At 36.5% G+C, this 14429-nt stretch overlaps 1 protein-coding gene and 2 non-coding genes across 3 annotated transcripts; 1 reads left to right on the top strand and 2 right to left on the bottom strand.

Annotated features, from left to right (window-relative positions):
* Positions 1-1415: 1415 nt before the first annotated feature.
* LOC146146294 (uncharacterized) lies at positions 1416-5756 on the bottom strand. The gene is made up of 2 exons (XM_083390708.1): positions 5612-5756; positions 1416-1696 (listed from the first exon to the last, which is right to left on the bottom strand). The coding sequence occupies exons 1-2, from the start codon at positions 5754-5756 to the stop codon at positions 1416-1418; spliced, it is 426 nt and encodes a 141-aa protein (XP_083246834.1).
* A 1192-nt stretch (positions 5757-6948) lies between these two features.
* Positions 6949-7020, bottom strand: Trnag-ucc (transfer RNA glycine (anticodon UCC)). Its single transcript has one exon. It is a non-coding gene; the product is annotated as a tRNA-Gly (tRNA).
* Positions 7021-8613: 1593 nt separating this feature from the next.
* LOC146146292 (U4 spliceosomal RNA) lies at positions 8614-8750 on the top strand. The gene has a single exon (XR_014500065.1). It is a non-coding gene; the product is annotated as a U4 spliceosomal RNA (small nuclear RNA).
* Positions 8751-14429: the final 5679 nt, after the last annotated feature.

Genomic DNA, 14429 nt, shown 5'->3' with positions numbered 1-14429 from the left:
TAGTGATCCCACTTACTTTATGAGTTGCGAGTTTCTTGTATATTTTATATTTGAAATCTGTTTTATCGACTTTTCAACAAAAACAAACATAGAATGCGTCGGTAATGTCATTGCAACGTTGTATAACGAAACGCGTATCAGTTCCAGTGGGTAATATACGAAGCAAGACACATGAAATATATGGTGCTACACTGCCACCTGGCGAGAAACAAGTTGGGATTTTTAGCTGACTAGCGATGGTAAAATGCAAGTTGGCCTTTTGTGTAATTTTTACAATCGTTTTGCTTTGCTCAGCTTCACTTATTCTGCAAATTGTTTTCACCAAAATACTCTTTGTTCTGTAGTTTCTTCTTTTATTAAAGAGCAAGTTTTTTGTCAATTTCCGCAAAAAGTTCGCACTCATCCAGTTTAATTAAATTATATATTTATTAAAGCAGCCTTTAAAATAGTCAAGACTTTCTACCACTATTTTTATGACGGAAAATACGTCATTTAAAAAAAAGCCAAAGTGTCAGTTCGAAATACCGCTTTACAGTTAATTTGTTATTGACTATGACCGAGCAAATAGTTGTATTTTGTTGTGTTAAATATCAAATATGTAGGATTTTTTCTTCAGCTTCCAAGATAATGGAATATTTAACACGTGGCTATATTTTATCAGACGTGACATGTTTTTATATTAGGGCCCGGATTTTAAACTACATCACGTAACTTGATTAATCACCAATTTCTTGATAGACAAAATCAACTTTTTTACACCCATACATAATACCTTGCTATAGTGACCATAGTTAAAATCCAACTCTCCTGATTGTTGTGGAATATCAAAAGTATGGAACGATGAAAGAGTTTTTTGAAAGTCTTTAGCTTATTTAATACTGTCTATTATTTGTTTTTTAAACATGTTTGATGACAACCATTAAACCCAAAGTGCATCAAAATGCCGTTTTCAGTGGGTATATTGGTAATTTTGAATATACACAGTACACACGTTTATCTGTATGTATTGGTTGTTGTAAATAGATTACTTTTTATAACCTAATAATTGCTTTGCACAATAACATTTACATCCGTGTCGGGGAATCGCCTTTTCTTTTATTTTCTTCGGATAAAAAAATAAATGATATGATGCAAAATTCTTCTTTTGAGTATAAATAACGTGCTTTATCACTAAAGTACCGCCATAATTTAAATTTGAAACATCCTCCTTTTAAACTTGTCCCTGAATAAAACCTTATAACCATGCATTCCATTTATTTAAAAAAAATCCTGACCAAGGGAGTCAATAATTTGCTTTATTCGTAGTAAACAAATTGTCAAAAAGATTGATTGTTGTAATACATAATTGCGTTTTGCTAGGACATATGGTTTTACTTCGTTATATAATATGTACAATTCTACTTGGATTACAGAAACTACTTTTGAAGCAAACTTGGCTTATAATGATTGGTGCCCTTTATATCAACCCATATTTTTCCGTATTTTGTGTTCTGCACCCCTCCATCGGCATCCACGATAATGCTATAATCATTCTCCATTGGAAAATTATCAGCAATCTCTATCGAACAGGATTTTATGGAAACGTAGACTGATCCGTCGCAACCAGACATTCGAAAAGCTAGAAATTGTCCAGGTTTGATTTTGACGAATCCTGGATGTTGGTGAAGATATTCATATGAGTCGGTTCTTCTAAATTCTAAAATAAAACAGATAGTTACAGTTTCTTAATGACTTCCGACACCAACTTCTGTTCAAATGACTTGAGTTGTCTTTTGTAGCTAAACTACACGAATCATTCAGAGCGGTGGTTCTCAAACTGGGGTCCGCGGTCCTTATGGGGTCCGCGAGACAATTTTCTGGGACCGCGAAGCACCTAATAAAAAATTAACACGACGCTCCTGAAGAACATTTTTGACAATAAAATTTTCAGGCAACTTACTTTTCCAAACCAAGTTTAACAAACAGAATAATAATAACTTTGTCGTACATAGACTTAATTTCGTGGCAAAAAATAAACAAAAAACTCAGGCTCGACCTATACGCGCAAAGTGCCATTGCGCTAACTTAATTCCAACGTGTTTGCGCTCCTCATCACAATCTACGATTAGTTGTTAGTTCACTTAATTCCATGTTTTGAATTAAATTGTGCAATGTGACGTCTTAATATTGCGTTGTGCTAATGAGAATTACTTTTTACAGATTGCGCTTCACTCAAATCAAATGATTTCGAGTTCGTTAGCAAAATACAGTATCAACAAGCCTATATAAGACTGCAAGTTCGCCAGTCCAATTTGATACCATTAGAAACAACGTGGTATTTTGTGTATATTTTTAAGGGGACCGTGAGTAATTCTAAAAAAATGCTAGCAAACTGTTGCGTAATTTTTCCAAAAAAATTTAAGAACCACTGATTTAGAGAAATGAAAATGACTAGCTAGCTTATTTTTCTTTAATTTTATACACGCAAACATTTAACTTGCTACATGTTTAGTTTTGAGTAACAGCTGTGTAAAATATTGTCAGGAATTCAATGGGTTATGAATAAGCATTTCCTTGATTTTATTTTGCCAATATTGGCTTTTTATAATTCAACGTTCAGTTTTTTTTTTAAATTGCTTACGGTCTTCGTCTTCTTGAAAATATACACAAATAAACACAAAATAACACGTTGTTTTTAATTGCTATCACAGGGTCGGGTGCACTAGCTTCTTTGAGGTCTATGTACGGCATAGTTACTATTATTGTGTTTGTTAAGCTTGGTTTGGAAAAGTTATAGCGGACCCCAAAAGGACCGCGCACCCCAATTTGACAACACTGAGTTACACAAATGCCGATGTTACACCAACTTGGGATATTTGCGCAGAGACCGAACAGCGAGGAACATTAACTGCGCCTAACTAGACTTTTTTCTAGCGAGAAAAAAGAAAGAAGGTTTGACTTAGTCGAATACATACTTGCGGATCAGCCAACCTAAACGAATAACGAAAGAGAAAACTAACCAGCCTTTGTGGATGACCAAACACAAGGCGAAAACGGCGTTTTGCGCTCGATTTAGTTTCGCAATAGCTTAAGACGAGTGACGGAATTATTTTAAAAAGCACGCCGCTTCGAACTGTTTGTTAAACCATGACAACAACGAACATAAAACGATAATATTACCTACAAAAATGGGCGTAAGAACCCCCACCTTTCTTGGATACGCCACTGGGGGCGATGGATTTTAACCTTCATAAGTAATACAATATTACACTTACAACTAATACTAATACCGGTAATCGCATTTTGAAATTCCAGGGGAGCAAGTGCCCCCCCCCCCCCCCAACACTGCTTATCAATTTTCTCAATTTGTTGGAATTGCCTTGCTTGGAAAATAACTAGACAAAGAAAATATGAGTTGCTATTTTTTAAAACGAATAGTTGTCTTAATATATTACCGCCTGACTTAACCCAAATTAATTTTATACTTATTTGTTTACAGCACCGATAGGCTGTTGTACAACCAAACTTTCATTTTTTTGTAGTTCGATTATTTTGTATATTTCAACAGGTGAGACATGACCACCGTGCTATCTGACTCCACTTAATCGAAACTAAAACAAACTGCCATTGTAATTTAAGGAGCATACTGTCAGGTCGCTTATAGATTTATTGTACATTCACATAATTCAGCATAGTTCGCAAACACGTCTCACAAGTAAGGCATGCATCTGTTGACTGTAGTGCAGTAGAAAGGACACTTTGACTAACGTTGCATTCAAAGCGAATGCGTTGAGGATTAAAACTGGCCAGTTAACTAGCAGGATGCAGCGCACAGGAAACACGCCAGAAAGACTTTAGCAGACTTTAGCACACGCACAATAAACACAGTACTGTAAATAACAAATACAGACGCTGATTCGCTACACCATCCGCCTTCCCCCAGGAACACAAAAAAAGTTCCTAGCAGTTCGTTGAGCCGCGCTTCTTCTTTAAAATCTTCCCAGGATCCGATCAGAAGTCGACCAACAAACGCAGAACGTCGGACATTTGTGCAATATGGAAACAGCACGTGTTGGGAACCGTGGTGTTCAATAGAGCGAAGAGGGTTCATGAATTCCTTGTCTTGGCGGCCCACGAACAACTCCAGGGGTAGCTGGTTGTACGACACGATGTAACGTCTGAAATGGTACTTGAAAGGCACAATGAACAACAATGCAAAACACTTTTGAATAGCCTATAATGCAGAAAATGATCGTCTTAAAACGCAATTCTAATTTCAAATCGCAAAACTGAAGTTAGTTGCTTAAGAGTCTTTTGCTCTAGAATACCAATTAAAAGGGGCAAGGTGCTAATCTCAAAAACGCGAAAACAAATTACATCGCCTAGTCCACATTAGATGGGTTCCCTAAAGCAGACATAATAACCTTGGCGCAAAAGGTTATTCTAGAAAGTTACTCTCTGCATGCTAGTAACTTCATGTGGGCTATATGACGGTTATCTCACACCGTCTGAAAGGTAAATGAGGCATCAAAGGCCTTAGCAATCATGGGTTTATAATACCCAGAGCATTTTCGCTTGCAGTCACAAAATGAGATAAATCTCGCGTTATGTTGGGAATTGGCAACAAGGTTTGGCCTTCTGCTCTGTTTTCCTTCTTATAAATCATAACGGTTAAGTGACGCAGGAATTTCAGACAAAGTGATCAGGTTATTTTGGGTGAGATATAAAAGATCAATCACCATAACACGTGATCAGAGACAGTAGCCGCAGTGGCCTTGACACTTTCGAAGTAACGACTTCTGTAAGTGCTGGTTGAGATAGAATCTATCCGTTTATTGGTTTTGAGATTAGATATCACGAGAGGTGTTCAACCTCGATCGTAATATTTTCACCTTTAAAACTTTACCAAAAAAGGGCCATAATTTCGCAACAATAACTATAACAGTCTTGCGTAACCACTAATTTAAAGCGTCAAACGATTTTTCTCTGCATTACGGCTAATGAAATATCAATTTAACAAGCAATAACGCTGGCATACACTTGTTAACAAACGTTTTAACAAATCATAACTGATCGGCGTAGCTTAAAAATACTTACAAGCGAAAAACTGCGCTAGCAAACCAAATGAATACATACTTTCTATGCAACCTGACAGTATGCATAAAATTTAAATCAGAAGGGTTTAATTGCGTGTTCATATCTCAGTCGGGGTCTCCAATGTATATTTCAACAGGTGAGACATGACCACCGTGCTATCTGACTCCACTTAATCGAAACTAAAACAAACTGCCATTGTAATTTAAGGAGCATACTGTCAGGTCGCTTATAGATTTATTGTACATTCACATAATTCAGCATAGTTCGCAAACACGTCTCACAAGTAAGGCATGCATCTGTTGACTGTAGTGCAGTAGAAAGGACACTTTGACTAACGTTGCATTCAAAGCGAATGCGTTGAGGATTAAAACTGGCCAGTTAACTAGCAGGATGCAGCGCACAGGAAACACGCCAGAAAGACTTTAGCAGACTTTAGCACACGCACAATAAACACAGTACTGTAAATAACAAATACAGACGCTGATTCGCTACAATTTCAACTAAAATATCTGTAGGTTTATCCACTGATCTTTACCATGTGTTCCTTCAGCCGGTCCGTAACCGACACCAATTTTGTTGCTAATTTTGGTCTTCATGGTATAACGCCTGTCGACTGTTACTCTCGCTTCAATTGCTTCTGAGAACCCATTTGCAACATGAGTGGTATGAGAGCCGCCCATTCTTGATAACGAGTTTAATGCTAACTTTAATTCACCTTAAAAAAAATATCTGAAAACAACAAGAGTTAAAAACAACGTTACCATTATTGTTTTTGTAAAAGGCAATGGTAAAGAAAGTTAAAAAAGCAACCACTCCCCAAATTAAAAATACTCGTAACCACCAGAATATCACAGCCATATCCCGTTACAGTTGTAAGCAAAAAAGAGATGGACAGAATAGGTCACTCCGCAACCTTCATAAGCACATTGTAAACTATTTAGGCAAACAGCCAAAGTTCAATATTTGAATACTTCCCGCAGCATGTGCCTTGCGCCCAAATGCGTCCGCAAATATTTAACCAGGCCATAGTTAGTTTCGCCTGCAAAAAATAACCAGCTGAAACTTTGTGACTAAAAATAGAATAATAAAATAACTGCGCTATTTGTAAAACTTTTTGCAAAAACACAGGTTGCGCTTTGCCTAAACATTTTTACGGGTATGCTATGAACTAGAGATGTCCGACACTTTACATTTTTTTCCAAATCGACCCGATAGCTTACATAAAGGTATCACGATTTCGAAATACAGAACCTGTCGGAATACGTCATAATCCACCGGAATAAGGTCTAAAAGTCCAAAATAATGCCTGAAACTGTAGGTGCAGGGTATGGGACGATCGGGGGCCGTCGGTCTTGTATCGAACGTTTGGATGCCCTAGTTTGACCGGGTCCGCAATATTGGCACCGCATTTTTCCCCTGTTTGGGGGGTAATGGTGGAGGTTACAAATGTGGTTGAGGTTGAAACTATAAGGGAAGTTAGGAGTGGGGTAGGGGTTTGGTAAAAAAGGTTGTATAGGCCTGATTCTGGCCATTTATATGGGTCTTATTCCGACGGATTTAGGATTTATTCAATTTATACGTTATTACGACAGTATTAGTCCTATTTTTGTATTATTCCGAACTGTGTTTTATTACGACTGTGATGTTGTCTTATTTACTTCTTATGACTGGGTTCCTTACAATGTGTTAATTGGGTAAAGTTTTTAACATTTAAAAATGTAGCTCTTTGGGTAAAATGAGTAATCTCGAGGCGAAATATGTCTGCTTGTAGTAACGAGCGTATTTGAGAAAACCACGATATATTATTTTACTTACTTTAAAATTGTTAACGTATAACTTTGTACACTGCTAAAAGAAAAGTTTTCTTAAAATTGCGTCGACCGGGAGTCGAACCCGGAACTAGTGCTTGGAAGGCACCAATGCTAACCGTTACACCATCGACGCGACGAGTAAACGGGGTCGAGTTTGAGAGTTATATTAAAACAGCTCTAACTGATCGCCGTTTAGAAAACATACTGCAGTTTGTCGTGAAAAAGTAACAACAACATGTCTTAAAAACCTTATATGACCATTTACCAAAGAAACCCTTAAGCTAGTCAATAAGATGGTTAAAATATGTTTTAATAACACTATAATGTTACATCTCCACGTTCATGTTATAGCAGTCTTGTTGTTTACTAGCCTATACGTAACAGTAACCCGGCGTAATAATGGTTTCGGAATTGTCTTTGTTATCTGAATTGCTATGTTTGCCGTTCACTTGCCAAATAAGTTTGTAAAGTAAGCTGTGCTGGACCTTGCTAAGTTACTAATTGTTGAAATATGTATTTAGCAAACTTAGATAAAAAAATATAATTGTAAAAAACTGAAATTGAATAGACCTTCTATGAATTTGAATAGACCTGCGTCGCAAAAATAATAGGTAAGTTGAATTTACTCTGTGAATACATTTGTCGTTTATGTTCGTTGCTTAGAAGTTTACTTTCTTGTTTAGAAACCGTGCTTCGTACTATCGTTCACTTGTGTGTACTGTATGAATTTGGCGTTATTACACCACGGTTTGGAGACTGTCGTCGTTGTGCAGTTTGTCGCGGCCCAAAGTACTCTTTTTAGAGCTACTGAAGGCCCACTACGTAAAACCACTACGAAAACAGGGGCGGATTCGGGATATTTGATTTGAAAGTTAAATATAATACGGCGCCTTGGTGCCCAAAACACTGCCATATCATAATGTTAAACATACTATAAAACGAAGAATATACGCGCGAAGCGCAAAAATCTTCAATTACTTACAGTTTAAGTCGGCAAAAAATATAGTTGGACAGGCTCCCACATTTAGAACGTGGGCCTTTCTAAGCTGAGCCAATTTAAAAATTATACGCCACACCAACTAAGAAAGAGGAAAAGAAGTGCAATGAATGCACGACTATCACGCGGCCCACAAATACATTATAAAACTGAGCAATTGAAAACTGACTCACGGCCCACTAAAATTGGCTCTGCGGCCCACAGTTTGCCGACTTTGCCTAAAAAAAATTAAGAGCTTCTCGGCTCTTTGAAAAAAAAAAAAAAAAAAAAAAAAACTTAAACCGTTGAGTGGGACATTGCAATGAGTCTTTAATTATTTCTTGCATCTGCAGATATGTTCTGCAGTTAAAAACAAACACTGGGTCGTCGCTTACGTGAAGCGTTGTAATTTTCATAATAATGTTATTTTGATTTATATTTTAACGAGAATCAACCAACAAACGAAAGTTTAAACGCAGATTACTTGTTAACGAAAAATATGTTTTTGTCCGCTAAATAGGTGCCCAACAACCACTATATCCATTAAACCCTGCGCGGCGCCTCCCCTTCATATGGATTCCGTACCTCTCCCTTGTTGGATGAAACGGTTGTCCGGAGGTTGTAGCTTTCCCATATTCACTCTAATAATCGGTAGCTTAAAGCATTAGCATGGGTAAAACTTTTGGTGGTTTTTAATACCAATAATTTTGACCTGAGTTTCTTGCCTAAAAAAGTAAACGAAGTGAGTTTGACTTTGTACAGAGGCGATATCGTAGCTGATGAGGTTTATCCGAGGCGCGATTATTACTGGTTAAAATAAAAAAATAAAATATAATAATAAGCTGTTATACGGCCCATTAATTAAAGATATACGCCCATTACATTGTAGACTTCAAAAGTAACGTTTAAAAGTAAAATTAAAAGTGTTTGTTTTAACTTTTTAGTCAACTGACACATCATCATTTGCTTCAAACTTAAAAGCGGCTTCTGCAAAAATATAAATGTCAAAAACAATAGAAACGAAAATAACAACTTTGAATTCTCACTGTTTAGTTCCATTTATTGAGAAACTAAGCTATTCGTCGCCAACCAACAAACGAAAGTTTAATCGAGGATTACTTAAAACGAAATTTAAGGTTTAAAGGTGTCTTCTTCAAGATTGGCTAAGTGCTGCTTGACCTATCGGCAAGCCGGCAAGCCCTAAACCTTGGGTGAGCTTGTTCGATCTAGGAAGTTAAGCAGCTTCGAGCTTTGTTTGAACTTCGTTGGGCGATTGGAAGAAGACTGCTTGCTCGTAAGTAAGTCAACTGTCATTATAGTTAGTTGGTTGCAGGTTGATTGTTGTTAGTTATCCTACATTGGAACGAGTGGAAAGCACTGAATACGGTGTTTCACAAACCAACAACGTGTTTGTCTGGATGTGGCAGAATACTATACAAAGTTACAAACATCGCGCCTACAAATAACAACTCGGCTAAAGAAATTAAGAGATCTTCGAAAAAAACCTAACTTGAAAATTAAAAAGAAACTTCAAAAAAATATATTAGAAAAATAACATTTTGTTTTATACTAGAAAATAAAAAAAAAAAAAATAATTTTTTTAGCCAGCCGAAATATTTGCAGTTTGTCCAAACGCACTTGGAGAAACTGCAAATTATCATTTATTCATTCTGAAGAGATTTTCTCAAAAACAGTAGCGTTTGTGGATTCTTAAGATTGGTGGTTAAAATACTTCTGGTATACACAGTTCATCTTAAGTTGGATTTCAAAATCAACAATTTTCCCAAAACGACTTCTAAATAACAGGTTGACGACATGAAGCTTATCGCAGCCTAAAAATAGTTATAAGAACGAGATTTGTCAGTTTGATATAACGCTTGACTATTTATTATAGCCCATTTCACATCATCAGTATTCCCTATCTTACAACATAGGACTAAACCGGCAAAATTGGCCAATTTCGACGTGCATATACCAGCGATTTTTTTCCAATTACTTTCGACCTGCTCCGATTGTGCTGAAATTTTCACAGAAGATGCGCTAGGACAATATGAATCCAACGGTGATACTTATATAGTCCAATTCTTTATAATTAACGAGAAAATAGACATTTTTTATAAAAATTATCTAAAAGAACGCGATTTTTGGCATTTTTTTAAAATCGACCTTCTCCGATATGGATGAAACTTGGTGTGTAGATGCGCCTTGGGCGTAGAAACAACATGGTCAAGTTTCAACCCCCCAACACCTAAAATAAAGCCAAAAAACGACTTTAAAGTTTTTTTGTTTTTTTTTTTTAATTTCGCGAATTTTTGAAAAATAAATCCCTGGGGATTTCCCCGAAAAAAAAACGGGAATTTTTTTTCATTATTTTTATCAGTTCAAATTTATTCAGTATTTTTTATTCTGACAATATCAGATTTCCTGCGTGCAGATTAATTCACCGCCAAAACTTGATGCTAACAAGCAACAATCGACAGTATACGCACTTCACCGAGTTGCCAACTACATACCCATCCAGTGAAGCTTTTAACGGGAGCAATTTGCTGCGCCCAAAAGCCACCAGTCGGGTGTTATTAGCTTGTTTTAATGCAAAACCTCTATGTTAAATTAAGGTTATAAACTGTATGAAAAAACTTTCGTTTGTTGGTCGAAAGTGTAGCAAAAATTAACTAAAATGTTTTGCTTTAATGAGTTTGGTAAATTGTGATTAATTTACTAAAGCAAACCATTTGAAAAATTTAGGCCAAGATAATAACAAAAAAATCTCAACATACAGTTACCTGCAGTTTGTTGCAAAGAGAAGTACGTTTTTCAAATAACTATATACCGTAAAATTATTTTTTTTCTTCGCCTGCTGAGCTTAGCTGATAGAATGTAAGTTGTAGTAATCGTTTTGGCTCGATTCTTCCAACTGAAGAAAAGGGACGGAAATAGCACAACACGGTTAGTGATGGTCTGAGCCAAGCCCTTTATTAAACCTGTCTCCACCAGGGAACATGCGCCACCACGATAATTTTTTTTTGTGGAAAAGTAGCCAACGTTTCGTGTAATACGCAAATATCGATATATTTTGGTACCGAATAAGAAGTTATCTGAATGTAAAAAACACGTTTTTATTATCTCTACACAATAGCGAGTCTCCATTTTTTCAAATTAAAGATTAAAAACACTAAAACGTGAAACAGGCAGTCAGAAACGGCCTCTGTTTTCTTCAAATAGTTCAGACGGTAATTCCAAGTTTTTTTTGTTTTTTTTTTGCTAACTGGAAGAAAGCAAAGAAAGTAAGAGTAAAGTAACATGTAAAAGGGTAGCGGCTTTGTCTTCCCATTGGCCAAAAAAGAGGCCGGCAATGTCTGAAGTGTCAGTAATGGTTCAGGCCCTCCTCCGGACAACCATTACCAAGGGGGTATGGTGCCGCCACAGGGAGGTGGGCCAGAACTGCGAATTGGCAGAAGGTCAACTTTTCGCCTTTTTGTTTTGGTGTTCGTTTATTTAGTAGGTAGGTATAAGAGGTAAATGTTTAAACCTTTTGTTTGTGGTGGAGGTGGCACAATTTTGACAGCTCGTTTTGTTACTGTAAAATAAAAGTGTTAGGATTTAAGACCAGCGCCCTTTTTTCACAAGGCCATTGTTTTTTATAAGTTTAATCACTTTTACATCACAATTTCAATAAAAGCTTTATTCTATAATTGCTATTTACAAATACCGCCGACGATTTTAATAACGGTGTTAACAACGGAAATTACCCGGAAATTAATAACACAGTGAAGCTCTAATTGTGTATTATGTGCGCGAAGCACGAACAATTTTGGGTTTACGTATAGTTAAAGTTGGCCAAAAATATAGATCGACAGGTAAACAGGACCACTTCTTTGGCACGTGGGTCAGAACCACGCTGAGACAATATAAAACTTATAAGCCACATGTAGTTTTAAAAGAAAGTGCAATAAATGTACGGCTATCACGCGGCCCACAACTACATGATAACACTAAGCTATTCAAAAGTAACTTGCAGCCCACGAAAAATGGCTCTGCGGCCCACATTTGGGCCGTGGCCCACAGTTTGCCGACCACTGGTCTACACTATATTTGCTTGTCAAATAAATGACAAAGTCTGATAGGCTTGAAAAAAGCCTCTGGCCTATAGAACCGCTCTAATCGAACCGCTCCGATTTTCTTTTATCAAGCTGAATTATTCATATCAGTAAGTCACATTTATTACATGAGCCAAAATTTATTTTCGGGAAATTTCGTCTTGTTTTTGCCGTTATTTGATTTTATATTTATTCTAAAAATTCTGGTCCTACTTTTAAAAATAATTGATTTAGGATGTTTCAGCTCTATCAAATTTGTCGGATGTTTTATAAAAACAATTTCAAAGTTGCCTATACTTTTTTTTCTTAAACTTGCTTTTCAAGTCGAACTTGAAAAAAGGTTGGGTTTGCACTTGCATTATGCCTACCGCGGTAAAAAACGCTTAGTAGTGTTGATTGGTTAATTTTTCATATTTTTCACAGGTTTGTGAACAACATTCTGATTTTTTAATTTTAATATGACGTCATAATCAGAAATATTATTCCAGAGTGCCATTCCTTACGATGTCACAAGTCCAGGAATGCAAGCCTTCCCCAAGAAAACTGGTGGACGTAATGTCGAAAGGATTCACCGTTATTGCTGGAAAGGTAAATGACTCAAAAAATGACATGATTTACTGTTTTCGAATGGCTTGACTTGACTAAATAATAAGCCTTTCGGACAAATGACTTGGGTGACTTTTGGAGGTGTTTTAAGTATGTTTTTTTTTTCTAAAATAAGGTTATATATCTTAATTTTTTCAAGTAAAACTGTAAAAATCCGATAAACATCTGGACAATGCCAAAAAGGCTTTTAGGTTGTGAGATGTACTCGTGCTAAATTTTAATACAGGAAAGTTTTTATGCTTTGATTAGCGTTTTCACAGTCGGCTATTGCTTCTACTAGCCCAGTGGAATGACACAATAAGAGCGACAATGCTACAATATCTAAAGCAGAAAAATCTACGAAACCATAGTATTAAGACCAACGACATAATAAAGCCAAATACGCATTAGGCCAATATCCGCGACAGAACAAGATCTAAATCGTCTCAATAAGACATCAACCTGACGGAATAAGTCCTAAAGTCATCAGAATACAGCCTAAATGGCCAAAATAACGCCTGAAATTGTAGGTAGAGGGTATGGGACGATCGGGGGCCATGGCTCTGGCATCGGCCGTTTAGGTGTCGACGTTTGGCGCCCCAGTTTGACGGGTCGGAAATTTTACCGGATTTATCCCCGGACCTTTACGAAAATAAATAATATTCGACTAAACCCTTACGATAATCAATTGCTTCTAGTGGCCAAGTGGCAACACACAAGAATACCTAAAAACCAACAATTCCAAGAATACTTATTTATCTGACCCATGGCCCCGATCCCATACCCTCTACCTACAGTTTCAGGCGTTATTTTGGCCACTTAGGCTGCATTCTGGTGAATTTCGGACTTATTACGACAGTTTTATGTATTACTCAGACGATTTAGATCTTGTTCTGTCGCGGACATTAGCCTACTGCGTATTTGGCTTTATTATGTCGTTGGTCGTAATACTATATGGTTTTATAGATTGTCCCGCTTTAGGTATTGTTGCTTTTTATGTCTTGTGTGTGTTCCCACTGAGCCACCCACATATATAATAGCCGACGGTTAAAAAGCTAACCAAAGCATAAAAAGGTTCTTGTAAAATTGAGCATGGGTAGGCTACATCTTACAACCTAAAAGACTTTTTGGCATTGTCAAGATGTTTACCGGATTTTTACAGTAAAATTGTTAAGATCAAGGGATGTAATAAACTTGTAAAGGTTAAGAGGATATTGACGCTAAGTCAGCCTGAACCTTTATAAGAAGCCTCCATAATTAAAGATTGAGCAAATGTTTTAGCTGAAGAAATGAGTGTCACGCATTTTTGCGACTTGTGATATGTGAATGGTAAAGTTATATCTAGATTTTTTTACTTTCGCAATCAACATTATTCTAACAACTTAGCGAAATTGACGTTTAGCTAAGCTTAAGTTACAAGACGATTTGCTTTGCTCAAAAAAGCTACAAATGTTAGAACGAGACGAAAACTAGCAGAAAGTTAACCAAAATGAACGAGTCAACATATGTTTAATTCCAAAAAAGTCAAATTATTTGATTTGTTTATGGTGGTAAAACTCGCTAATAGATAAAAAAACAAAATTTTATATTTCACAAATGCGCAAAAAAAAATTTCATCAAATATTTTAGTACCTAAATAAACTGGGTTAAAAGTATTTACGGATTCAATGTTTTAAAACCAACTGAAGGACGTTTTCTGTCTTCCAATCTGGGAAAATAAAAGCAATATTAATTATGGACGCAAAGTTTCTGAAAGTAGGTGTTGAAATTGTACCTGGTCTGATTTGCAGAGTTTTAAATGAGGATGATTTGCCACAAATTAACGAGCTCATCGCAACAAATTACAGCTTGCAGCATCCAGGGAGACAAGTATTTAAACTTACC

The sequence above is a fragment of the Ascidiella aspersa genome, chromosome 5 (genome assembly GCF_963924565.1).
Source record: "Ascidiella aspersa chromosome 5, kaAscAspe10.2, whole genome shotgun sequence".
In the NCBI taxonomy this organism is placed as follows: domain Eukaryota; kingdom Metazoa; phylum Chordata; class Ascidiacea; order Phlebobranchia; family Ascidiidae; genus Ascidiella; species Ascidiella aspersa.
Note: the sequence above shows the minus strand (reverse complement) of the source record. Positions and strands in the feature narration are given on the sequence as shown.